This window comes from Pholcus phalangioides, unplaced genomic scaffold, assembly GCF_987345545.1.
Source record: "Pholcus phalangioides strain wild (caught in Gottingen) unplaced genomic scaffold, Ppha-v1.0 ptg000014l_1, whole genome shotgun sequence".
NCBI classification, from domain to species: Eukaryota; Metazoa; Arthropoda; class Arachnida; order Araneae; family Pholcidae; genus Pholcus; species Pholcus phalangioides.
This window is the reverse complement of record NW_028301607.1, coordinates 25,519,794-25,532,469: the sequence shown is the minus strand read 5'-3', so window position 1 is coordinate 25,532,469 and position 12,676 is coordinate 25,519,794. Positions and strand designations below refer to the sequence as shown.

The 12,676-nt window shown below is 31.7% G+C and overlaps 1 protein-coding gene across 5 annotated transcripts in view; it reads left to right on the top strand.

Moving 5' to 3' along the window:
* The window catches only part of LOC149078352 (condensin-2 complex subunit H2-like), a 47,718-nt gene that overhangs the window by 32,805 nt on the left and 2,237 nt on the right, over window positions 1–12,676 (top strand). For 3 of the 5 annotated variants that reach the window (XM_089242001.1, XM_089241999.1, XM_089242000.1), the window contains exons 11-13: window positions 3,078–3,135; window positions 6,251–6,355; window positions 8,061–8,248. In XM_089242001.1, coding sequence (XP_089098127.1) covers window positions 3,078–3,135; window positions 6,251–6,355; window positions 8,061–8,248 — 351 coding nt within the window. The remainder of the gene's footprint in view (window positions 1–3,077; window positions 3,136–6,250; window positions 6,356–8,060; window positions 8,249–12,676) is intronic. The other 2 variants (XM_089242003.1, XM_089242002.1) reach the window with 1 other exon arrangement.

The following is a 12,676-nucleotide window of genomic DNA, read 5'->3' as shown; positions in this document are numbered from 1 at the left end:
AGAATATTTGAAATCAAACTTTGAACAGCTATTGACTGTTCGTGATTAAAAATAGGTTCCCAGTGTATTTATTATACATAATACACAGCTTTAGAGCCACATACTCACTTAAGAAGAGTAAGCAGTTCACCAATCAACTGCTTGAGTTTGAGCTCTAGGTCAAAGCTGTTTTGGAGCATATCATCCTCTAATTAGCTTGGTTGCATTTAATAATGTTGTTATTAATGCTGCTTGTCTTTTTAATAGTAATTCTCCTGAATGCTGTTCAACTTCTGTTTAACTGTTGAAGTTTGTTATATTCAGGTGATCAGACCATTTTTCTCTCATACATTCAAATTAGAGAAAATGAAATTTCCCGTCTGAACAATTTTTTCAAATTAGTACATACTCTTTGGGCAGGCCCTCTGATAAAATCTGAAAATGTGGTTGAACATACAACCCTGCATTATATCATTTAAATCACTCTCATTAAGTTTAAGTTATTTCTTATTTGTTAATATATATATATAGTAGGAACAAAAATTAAGGGATATGAATATATAGAATGAAGAAAAAGCAAAAATATATATAGCTTTCCAAATGACTAAAGCGCTAATGCTGCTCAATTTTTCATTCAAAAATATATACTTAATCTTAAGGAAATTATTTGAAGAAAAAATGAATACAAGATGGAAAATCTTATGAGAGTGAAATATAACCTATGCAGTGGGTCGTCATCAGGGGGAACCCCATGCATGGTTCTAAAAGAGTAGGTGTTTCTGAAGGGTGGCTACAGAGCTTCAGATTATAAGCAAAATGAAGCATGAGAAAAATAAATACAAAGTTATTCAAGAATACAAAAATTACAGGGAATATTTTAGAGATTACAAAAAATGTCACAAAAAAACCACAGAAACCACTATTTTTCTCATGCTTCATTTTGCTTATAATTTGTATATACTTTTTCTAGTATTGTATTTCTTCAACATATTATTTTCATAGTCATTTTTTTGTCTGTGTTTGTTGAGAAGGCAGTCATCGGGGAACAAGGGTTGGCATTTTTAATGCAATCAGGCATAGCCACCCTTCAGAAATGCCTACTCTTTTCAAACCATGCATGGGATTCCCCCACTGCATAGGTTCTATTTCACTCTCATAAAATTTCATCTTGTACTCATTTTTTCTTCAAATAATTTGATTTTAAGTATATATATGTATATATATTGTTAAAGTTTCATTGTTTATATATGATAAACTGAAAACAAATTAATTATGTGAACTGGAAATTGAAAGCAATATATCTGAACATTGAAAATTTCAAAAATTTTAGAATTAAATTAATCAACGAATTCAAAAATGAAAAAGTCGTAGCCAATGTCTAGGACTCTCATCCCAGGAGGGGGGGAGGAGAGAACATTTCTGAGAGCATCCCTTGGCCTTCTCTAAAGCCTAAATGCTCGATTTCCTGACATTTTCTGCTGTAGTATTGAATTAAAAAATATAGAAAAATAAAATACCCAAAAGGAATGTTTTTTTGTCAAGTTGGAAATAAAAGCAAAGTTGCAGTCAAGATATAAAAATATATAAAAATAAAAATATAAAAATACGAGAGGCCCCTAGACATTGGCTACGACTTTTTCATTTTCGAATCCTTTGATTAATTTTATTCTAAGATTTTTAAAATTTTCAATGTTTATATATATATTGCTTTCAATTTCCAGTTTACATAATTAATTTGTTTTCAGTTTTTCCTATATAAACAATGAAACTTAAACAATGTTTTTTCCACTACACTGCATATTACAGCTGCCTATGGTGCTGGTATTAGTGAGTTTCGACAAAAATTAATTTTACATAATGTAAATTTTTCTATAAATAAATAAATATATATACAGGGTGTTTCTCAATTTCACAAATAGAAAACAAATTCTGTGGTTTCTGAATTGCAGCAGAATATCCAAAAATATCAACAGAAGGATTGAAATTGAGCTGTGATTATTTCATTCTTGTAAAACGACAATCAAAGAGTAGAGCGTTAGTAATGAGCTTCATGTTTTGGGGGGGTATTATATCACAGGAATCTTGCATTCGGCAGAATAATACAAGTATTCATCTCTCTATGTAATTTTGCTATATCATAATTTTTGAAAAGTTATTTTAAGACATTGCAACCTTTTTTGAAAATTTCATTTACAAGCTCAATTTCAGGCAATTGTGGGTGAGTCGCTCAAATCTAGCTCTCCAGAGCTCACTAATGACCATCTTTTGGTGACACATTGACAATGCCCCAAGAATTTCAACCAAAAAAAAAATTATCGTAATTAGACTAGAATGGCCACAGTTGCACGCTCAGTGGTCAATGGAATATTTACAAATCTGTGGCTTTCTTTAAGATTTTCTATAAAGACAAAGATTGCTGGATGTCAGCTGAACCTCAGCTGTTTCATTGGGAAAAGTTACGAGTGTATCATCATACCAGGTTCTTTAGGGGAGGGGAAATTACACACTCACCAGAACCTGTCTTTTAATCACCTGATTGAGGGCATTCAGACGTTAAAGTTAATCAGCTTGATTGAAAAAAAAAGATTTTGGTGCTGGGAGTTATATTTTTGCTTGTCTTTGTGTGTGAGAAGCAGGGTTTAAGCTACGGTCGAATTTTTTTGCAAAATGCGAAAGAAAATCGTAGAATGCACAAAAAGTAGCAGCCACTTTCGCAAAAATGCGTACAGGAGGTACGGAACGAGACGTCCAACCAACGAACATTACATTAGAATTGCAGCATTTTGCTAAAGCTTTTCCCTCCATTTTCCTTTTTTACTCCCATTTTCGCTTTTTTGCGAAAGGAATTTTTTATCCAGCTTAAACCCCGGTGAGAAGAGAACACCCCCCATCCCTGTATCATCCATGCTAAATTCAACTTTCTTTACACGAGTATTTTGCAAAATAAATTAATAGTGCAAAGTGAGGGACACCCATACTTTATTCTTGAAGTGAAATTAATTTTTCTTGTTGAATAATTCTCATTTCTGATAGTCAAGCTAAAAGTAAAAACAACTCATACACTCTGCTTCAGATTCTATTAAATGTTCTTCTTACAGAATTTAGGTAGTGACATTGTATGCAAGGAAGAACCTAGAGATGAAGAACAAACCGAAGGTACTATTAACTATTTGTATTTTACTTGCGCATATTTGCATATTTATAGATGCAAATGTGATAAAGAAATGAGAGATATTGTAGTACTTTCCTCAAGATGCATTTATTTATATGTGAATTCTATTTCTCTCTTAGATTCCTTTATAGTACAGGGTTCCTAGCAACCTGAAAAGTCAGGGGAAATGAAAAATTTCATCTCCCCACGGGAAAATGCTAAATATTTGGTACGAATCGAAGGGTATTGTTATTCCGGATGCAAACTAGTAACACCAGTCTGGGTATTTTTGTCGACGAGTGGTTTAAGTTTTCTGAACACTGTTCGATGGTGGTTGAAAAGCAAATGCAATGCTTGGTTTCATTCTTAAAAAGGTCTTTTCACATTTTCCTAAAGTGATTTTTCCGCTTTTCTGAGGCTTAGTTCGTCCTGGATTGGAGTATGCCATTAGGTTTTGGAGACCATACTTGCGGAGGGACATTGACTTGGTCAAAAGGGTTTAGAGAAGAGTCACACATGCTCTTGATGCATCGATTGGTAATAGACAATTCTAGGTCAAAGTGTGGCAGGGAGTTTTTCTCTAATAGAATTGTGAATAAATGGAATAGGGGTCGTGAATTCTAACACGATTGACACGCTTAAAAAGAAATGTGATAAAATTTAGGATAAATCGATCGGCTATCCATACTTAGGGGATACAACTACAATTTTTTATGTGGGCAGTATATTTATATTTTATCATAATTATTGGTTTTTTATTGCTCTTATTGGGTTGCTGTATTTTTTATATAATTTAGATATGTATTCGATATCCATATTTGTTATGGGCATCTTTTTTCAGCCACCTTATGTATGATATCAAGAACATTAGTTTATAGTATAAGCCGTATTATATTGTAGTAGATGCAGCTACTTCACCTTTATATTTATGATTTAAAAATAAGCATTCACATATCATCCCCTTCATGCCAGAAACATAAAATGTGTGAATTTCCAAAATTTGAGAAATGACGTTTGAATGTTTATTCTAGGAGTTTCATTTTTCTGAAATGCTTTCTAACATTAGTTTTAATCGGGGTTACATATTTACGTTTCTGGCAAAACTTAGCAAAATGAGGAATCCGACCAGATGATAAACACAAAAAGTGAAAATTTGCTCAGTGATGTATTGGTTCTTTTTATTTCATAATATTCATTTAAAGTCTGATAAAACAAGAATCTCACTGCGTCATTAGTGTTTTGCTGTTGATTGTTTGATGAGCTGAGGGTGAAGAATTGCTTTTATAACAAAAAGCCAGTTATAAGGACATTCTTTCCGAAAATTGTGATTCGTCGTTATAACAGACTTCTATTGTATCTATGCAGCTTCTTATGTCTTTAATTTCTTTAGGGTAGCACGAGAAAATCGCTGCATTTTGTGGTATTTTTGTGTTCTAAAAATGAATAATTCACATATTTCATCTCTACTGTTAGATCTATCTATATTTGTTTTATAGAAATTTTGGCACATCAACGTTTCTATCATGTTTATTTCTGTAGTGTATTTTGAAATTATCAACAAAATTTTTGAATAAATGTAGTGATTCAAATGAGTACTTTAACAAAGTTATCCAAGTGGCTTTTCTCAGTACCATTCTCTTATTTATGAAAAGCAGTACTTTTGCTTTTCATGAAGTGATATGTGTCTACTGTTACTTTGTGTGAATCCTAAAAATTGTATTGACATTTCTCTCTATAAATTCAATTTTTGACTTGTAAATGATTTTTTTTTTCTTGTGAAAGGAATCGTGAGTTATTATATATTACCAATTTAATTATATGAGTTGCAAGTTTTGTTGCATTTCTCTCGATGGGGAAAATAAATTTCTATTCAAATTTATTTGGCTTGTAGCAGCTATATAGTAGTTTTTGAAGATCATTGCTTTGTTATATGGCTATACATGCATTGGTGAATTTTTTCTTTATAAATTAGAACCTCATTCTTGTTACTATTGTGTAATGATTCCAATGCAATGTATATTTTGTGTACAGTAGACTCTTGCTAATTTAGCACATATCGGACCAGGGTGTGCCAGATTATGAAAATCACCATATTACTGGAAGTTAATTGAAGAAGCTCATTTGAATAATATAAACTTCAGCACACAGATGTGCATAGACACGTTTTCCTCCTCTGTGCTTGAAGAAAACCTTCTTAAAAACACAAGATTACTGGATGGGGTTGGATTATCGAGAGTCCACTGTGTTTCTAAAAATTATTTACAGGCTGTTTCAATTTTTTTTCACTGATGTTAAAAGTTTTGGCAATATGCATTTCACCATTTTGAAAGTCTTTAATTCAAAATATTGAAGGCTTTATTTGATACGTGACCACATTGGTTAAAGTAATAAATGTAATGAGTCTTTAATAAATAAATGTTCTGAATGCAGGCGATTTATCAAATTATTACATTTGAAAGTTTCAGATGAACTTTGAATTCCCTTTAATTACAAAATAATATTTTGAAAGATATATTTTAGATTTTTATATAATTTTGTTTGAAAAAACAAAATCATTGCCACAATTGTGATATTTCCTCGGATAAGGAAGTTACATTAGAGATTCAGTCATCTCTAAATTTTTGCTGTATAGTAGAAAGCAGTGAAACTCTTTCATAAATTTTACCATTGTCCTTAATAAATTAAACTTCTTTCTTGTCGTTACGGTAAAGAAGAAAAAAATAATAATGGATGCTTTTTTAGATTGCTATCTATCATGTTTGATCTGAGACATGAGCCTCAAAGCAGAGCATGCTGAAAATTGTGATGTATGTTGTAGAAGAATCTCATGAAGAATTTTAAGAAAATTTTTCTGTGTTGAGAATATATTATGGCAATTTTAACATTTTCTGCCTGCCGAGGGCTTGTTGCAGAATAAAGCAAAACATTGTCTTGGTGGTCATAAGTATCAATTAATTTCTCATTGGTCACCATAGTGATAAGTTTTAAATAAAAATGTAGTACAAGTTATTATATTAGGATTTTGATCGATCAAAATTTGTATTGAATTTGTCTGCATTTAAATAAAATATGCTGCTCAAAAGATGACAATATTTGTGCTGTATTTCTCGTACGTTTTAGATAATACAGGTGACAATGATCTTGGGGCAGAAGTTCTTCCAGATGATTGTGATGATGCCTGTGATATTTTACCATCATTGGACAATGATTTGGATGATCTCCAAGGTAAATAGACTCATGCTGACAGGTTAAGTGGTATTTAGTATGATTAGAGGTCTTTCAAAGAGGTTTGACTTTTGTATTGCTCTCTGCTCTAGGGGATCTCTTTTCTAGTCTAGCTTCTTAAAAATCATGTATTCAGTTTTAGTTCATTTTTAATATATAGTGATACCTTTGCTAATGAAGATAATTTGTTCCATAATGAAATTCATTAGCCAAAATATGATTTTTCCATAGGTTTCTATGGAAATTTATGTAATTCGTTCCAAGAACTGTTCTAAACTTCAAAGTAACTTTCATAAAACACTAAGAAGCACTATAAAGAAAGAAAAATATTGACAGAAGACCGAGATAAACAACTTCACAGTTGAATGAAGAAAATTTTAAAGGACAGTTAAAAACTGAACATTTTTTTTATTTTACACTGTGCACTATGCAGTCAGGCTTGTAAGCCATAGTTAAAGAAGTATGTGAAGTGGTATGCTATGCTAGTGTCTCTCAATCTATGGTCCATGATAGCACAGGTGGTCCACGAGCAGACTTGATAATTTAATTCTAATTGAATGAAAAGTCAGCAAAATCACAAAGTATTGATAAAAGGACTTAGAAATTGCCAATGTGGGTGCAAAAATGAAGGGCTTTTCGAAATCACATTCAATTCAGATGTATTTAACTGCAAAAATGTGGAACATGTGACAAATATATGAGATGAGAATTTATAAATTATAGCCATAATTATAATATAATCTATAAGTCATGAAAACTATTTTCATTAAGGGTTTCAGTGAACATAATAAATTGAAATGAGCTTCATTGAAAAAATGGGAAATAAAGAAAGCCGGAATAGCGGAAAATATGTGGAAATAAAAATGTCCCATTAAATACGGGACATGTACTCACCTTACTCTTGTTAAAATTAGTGGGTCTGTTGAATTGTTTCAAACAGAGTTCACTGGTCCTTGGGTATAAAAAGGTTAAGAAACATTGTTAGATATACTTATCCCATTTCTCTTTCACACATACAGATGGAAAGATAAGTTCTTAAGGATATTCAGACTGCTTAGTTTGGTATTAAGAATCTTACCTTATCCACTGAAACCTTTCAAGTCTAAGGCTTTTATTATTATTTTTTTAATGCATTTTCTCTTAGCTTAATCATATATTTTACATGAAATGGCTCAAAATATTTCTGAAAGGGAAAGTCGAAGAGGTTATCTGGAAAGTGATTCTGAAGTAGAAATAAATTAATCTGGCTCAAGTGACAGTTATTCTTCATTGGACTCATTTTTGTGTTAGTGCATGCTTCCGTATTAACTAAAATGTTTATTAGCCGAACCGGTATTCCTTAACTGAGGCAGAAAAATGTAGAAAAACTTTTCTTTAGCCAAAAAATTTGTATGGGAGGCATTTATTAGACAAGGTATCACTGAAGTAGTAACTCAAGTTATGAAATTTAATTTTCTTCTGAACTTTACTCTCATCTTGGGAAAACATATCTCTTAGAAAATTTCTCATGTATAATAATCGAGGTCTATTAATTTTTTCCACTCTTAGAATATTAATACTCCTAAAGAAAGTAATTAACTTAATTGATTATACAGAACAGTCGGATGGAAAATTTGATGACATAATCAATGACAGATCATATTTAAATGATGTTCACAATTATGTATAGTTCCAAATCTTTTTTCTTCCCCCTCTCTATTTTCAGTTAATGGAAACAGTGATGGTTTTCCAAGTCCTGTTCCAGGCGAAGGCCTGAATAATAGTTATGAAGAATGTGTGAGGCGGCACATTGACGAGTTTGCTAGTGAGGTTCGTGAACATTGTTCCACGAACGAACTGTATGAAAGGGTCAGCAAATGGGAGCAAAGGATCAAACCGGTTCTTGATGAACAGGTACTGTTTTTAAGAATTATTTTTAGTTTCAAACTTTGTTGGTGGTGGTTCTGAAGCTGGTACAAAACTTATTTTTGTATTAGTTATTAATACAGTGACATTTTTCTTCTGAGAAATTTCATTATGTAGCTTAACACACAATGAAATTATTAAATGAGAAGGATTTGAAATTGCCTTTTTTAATGATATACAAGGTATTTCAGAACAGTGTTTCGCAACAAAAAATTTCATAATATTTATCACTTTTATATGTGACAACGATAAAAAATTCCCATATGAAGTTGGTAAGTAGGGCTGCGCTTAGGAATCTCATGACCCAGTGCAAAGAATAAATAAAATTTGTGTTCTCCAAAAAACTTTATGGCCCTTAAAATTTTTGAGAGGAACAAAATTATTCTTCAAAGTTATTTTTTCAGATAACACTGCACAAGCCTACAATGGTAGAAATAATTGATCATTACACTTCACTCATAGTTTGAAAAACACATGACAGCATTGACAATCAAATACAGATACAAGACCACTACAGGCAAAATGCCCAACGAGGCGGCTGAGAAAAAGATGTCCATAACAAATACGGATGTGTTGTCATATACAGTCAAACCTCGTTAATGAGTCTCTCTTGGGAGAGCAAAAATATGACTTAGTAAGAGGAGTGACTCGTTAAACGGAGTAAGTCATAGCTGTGCCAATTCCTGTCTGAGGACAACAGGGACTTCAAAAAGTGACCCGGTAAGTGGAGTGACGTGTTAACTGGGTGACGCACTAACAAGGTTTGACTGTACTTCTAAAATGCAGCAACCCAATTAAAAATTCAATTATAAAAACTAAACACTATGAACACATGATGAAATATTATACAATGCCCATAAAAATATTTATCATTATTCGCGATTTATGCCAACATGTTTATCGTATTTATTTTTAAATTTGTTAGTTGTGTTTGAATTTACAATTACTTAAATCAATTCACATTTTGTGAAATTTCCCTAATGCATGTGTACAGCATAAGCTGTTTTTTCCCATTGAAATTTTATCTTATGGAGGGATTGACGAGTTTCAGAAATTTAGTTGAATGCTTGATCAAAAACACTTGTAAACAATGACAATGGGAATTACTGTATAGTTTCGAAAGTGGAAAACAAACTGAAGTGATGCACAGTTCGAAAGAAAAATGTCAAAATTCTTGTGTGTATGTCTAGTAGAATTTCACTGCTGAGCAAATCAAATGAGTTTACCCTCAGGAGTCCACATTTGCTATAAACCCTTATATCAGTTACATTGAGCTGGGGGAAGGGTTTACCTGTAATATGTTATTTTCTTTTCTTAAAATGAGTAGTGTAAAGGCCTATCATTCGAGAAACACTGTCACAAAATATCTCGTATATTGTTAAAAACACAACATTAAATCATTGCCAAATCTCTCTCCTCTGATAATCTGAATGAGTGTCATGATTAAAATCATGAATTAATCCACTTAATTTTTTTTAAATCATTGATTTAAATCAGAAAATTTAAATTTAATTTTTCCTTCATTTAACCTTTTACTGGCCGAATTCAGATTTACATTGATTTTTACTCTTTTTTTCCCTTATGTTTCCTCTTTTTGATTTTTCAGTTTAAACATATCAATCAAAAAATTAATGGAAAAAATGTCCCTGTATGTTTTTTGGACTTGCCTGTGTCTATAAGAAACAGCATTAAAATTGAAAACAAAAAAAAAACTAAATTTTATTACTCCTTAAAAATAGCCGATTTTAAAAAAAATAAATTGATAGCATGTTTGTTGAAATGATTGAAATTTTTGTTTTGTTGATTAGGTTTGGAATCTTAAACCTTATTGGAAAAAAATCAAGTGCTTTTTTTCATTAACAAAACATATTTTTTCTGATTAACCGTTTAAAGACCGAACTATGAACAAAAGTCACTTATTGTTTTGAAATTTGGAATTGGAGGTCCTTTTGCATGCCTATACATAAATCAACTTTGAAATTTGAAGAAAAAAATTTTTTTTCTTTGTTTTTCACAATGTTTCGTAAATGGAACATTGGCATTTGGGGAGAGTTGAAAGCGAAAACTGGTATCGCCTATATTATCACAACTATTTGTTTCTGGAGTACATTTATCATACGAAAGTTTCTATTTTCTTTTACGAATTCAAATTCGTAACATATACTGGTTTTTTTTAAGATAAAAATGAAGGCACAGAAAATTCAAATTTTTTTCTAATGTCCGTGATGAAAGAAGGAAAACATCATTGATGGACCCGTTTGTCACATTAGTAGCATTTATGAGTAGTGTTTTTTTGGCAAACCGCACGTCGTCCTTGCGTTGCAGACACAATATAATGGCTATCAAATGACCTGACATCTTTTTTGCAGTTGACAACGTGGATGTGGACAAATAATTAACCCCTCCTTCATTTGTAGAAGGTCCATTGTCACTTCTCTTTGGAATTTCAAATGCAAAATAAGATCCGCTTCTCATAACTTTGAATGAATTATCCAACGTGCTATAATGGTCATATGACAAATATTTTCTAATGGAATCCAGAGCCGAGGTTTTGATCAGATTCTAGAAAGAATATTTTTTATCCCATGCAATAATTTTTTTTTTTTTTCGTGTTGCTCAAAACTGTCTTGCTTTTTCTTGAAACTTGAGTGTTGCCCTTATGTTTTGCTCCTTTTTTCGGTTCTACATCTTTTGAAGAACACGTTTCGGGAGTTTTCTAACACCTCATCCTCGTTGTTGCAAAATTATCTAGCATTTCACATACATCAGTTGGCACTGTTGATACTAGATCATTTTCAACAATATCATCTTTATCTGTGATGTTTCCATTTTCATTAGCACGTAATTGGTATATATCTACGCATTCTAATTTGGAATCTGAAAGAGTATAAACTCTTTATAAAATTTTGTAAAATATTTTTAAAAATATTTTACAGCTTCTAATGTGAGATATATTTTTGATATGGTTACACTCAGCTGAACACAAGGCTATCCAAGATTGTCAAACTCGGTTTGATTAGTCTGCGTCACACAAAAACATGTATTTCTAAGAATGCAAGAATAAAAAAGTACTCACCCAATATATATGCAAACAATCCACCCCAGAAAGCACATTCCTCTGTGTCATTACCCAGAATTAGCCCCTGTACACTTGTAGAATGATGACAACCCACCCTGGGGTTCGAACGGGAAAAATCGAAGCAGCGCACTGCACATTAGATATCCCTAGAATCCCGCTCTCTTGAAAGGCCAATGTTCCATAAATGGAACATGCATTTGTCAACGCGCGTAGCTCTTTTACATTTGACAGTACAAAGAAATTAATTGATTTACCTTGATCACGATATATTAAGTGATAGAAACACAAAATAATTTTAAATTTACTTCAAAATTGAAATTTTGGCAAATTTTAATCAAAATGGGGGCAAAATGCCCACACAAAAAACGTCCAATTTCTGCCAAAAATGTTTATATCAACCTGAAGTTTCCGAATTTATTTCAAAAAATACTTTGAACTCTCTTCTATATACATTAAAAACCCAGAAATGTTTGAATCAATTTTTATCTGATTTTTGTAAATAAAAACTGTTTCATTTATGGAACATTCGCCTTTAAACAGTTAATAGAACTGATGTATCCAATTGCAAACATTGACCATTAAAAGGTTAATGATATTAAAGTAAAGGTAACTTAGTATGGTATGTATGTTATTAAAATGTGACTTTTGAGTATGGGTTCTAGGCTAAAAGAAATATACAAAAGATCCGGTAAATATAGACTTGTTAATGTTCTAATCCGTAGATACAGTGCAGAAAGATAGCTGTTCTATTTCTAGATTTTCTGTCTGGAAGAAATTGTAAAAAAAATATAAGGAGCTAAACCCCTCGATATAACTGCACCAAGCACTTGCAATGCATTACTATGGAACAGTAGGGTTCCCCTGAAAAAAATTAGTTCTTGCCGTATAAAGCTTTGAATTCTATGCCCTGATTGCTGATTCATTAATGATAATAGGTGTTGTACCAACTTAAATACCCTTGGACTTGAAATTTCTATTCAAAAAGTGAAAAAGCCTAGAGTTTTTTAACGAAACTAATTAAATCTGTGAAAGAATAAAAATGTCTAAATTGCTAAGCAATGTCATGCAAATCAGAAACACATCTAATAAACGCATTCACAAATTGCACAAGGAACAATCTTGTCAATAGAATATGTTTTTCATTTAGTTGATGCTGAATGAATGAATCAAATCAAATGAATCGAGAAACATACACCATATGTGATACTGAGTTGCCATCAGACATTTACTTTGAAAGTAAGGGAAACCCTCATGAATAAAAGCACTTTACAAGAAAAAAAAAATAAATAAACATTTTATACTTTAGACAATATACTTCAGGTTGTTTAAACAATTCA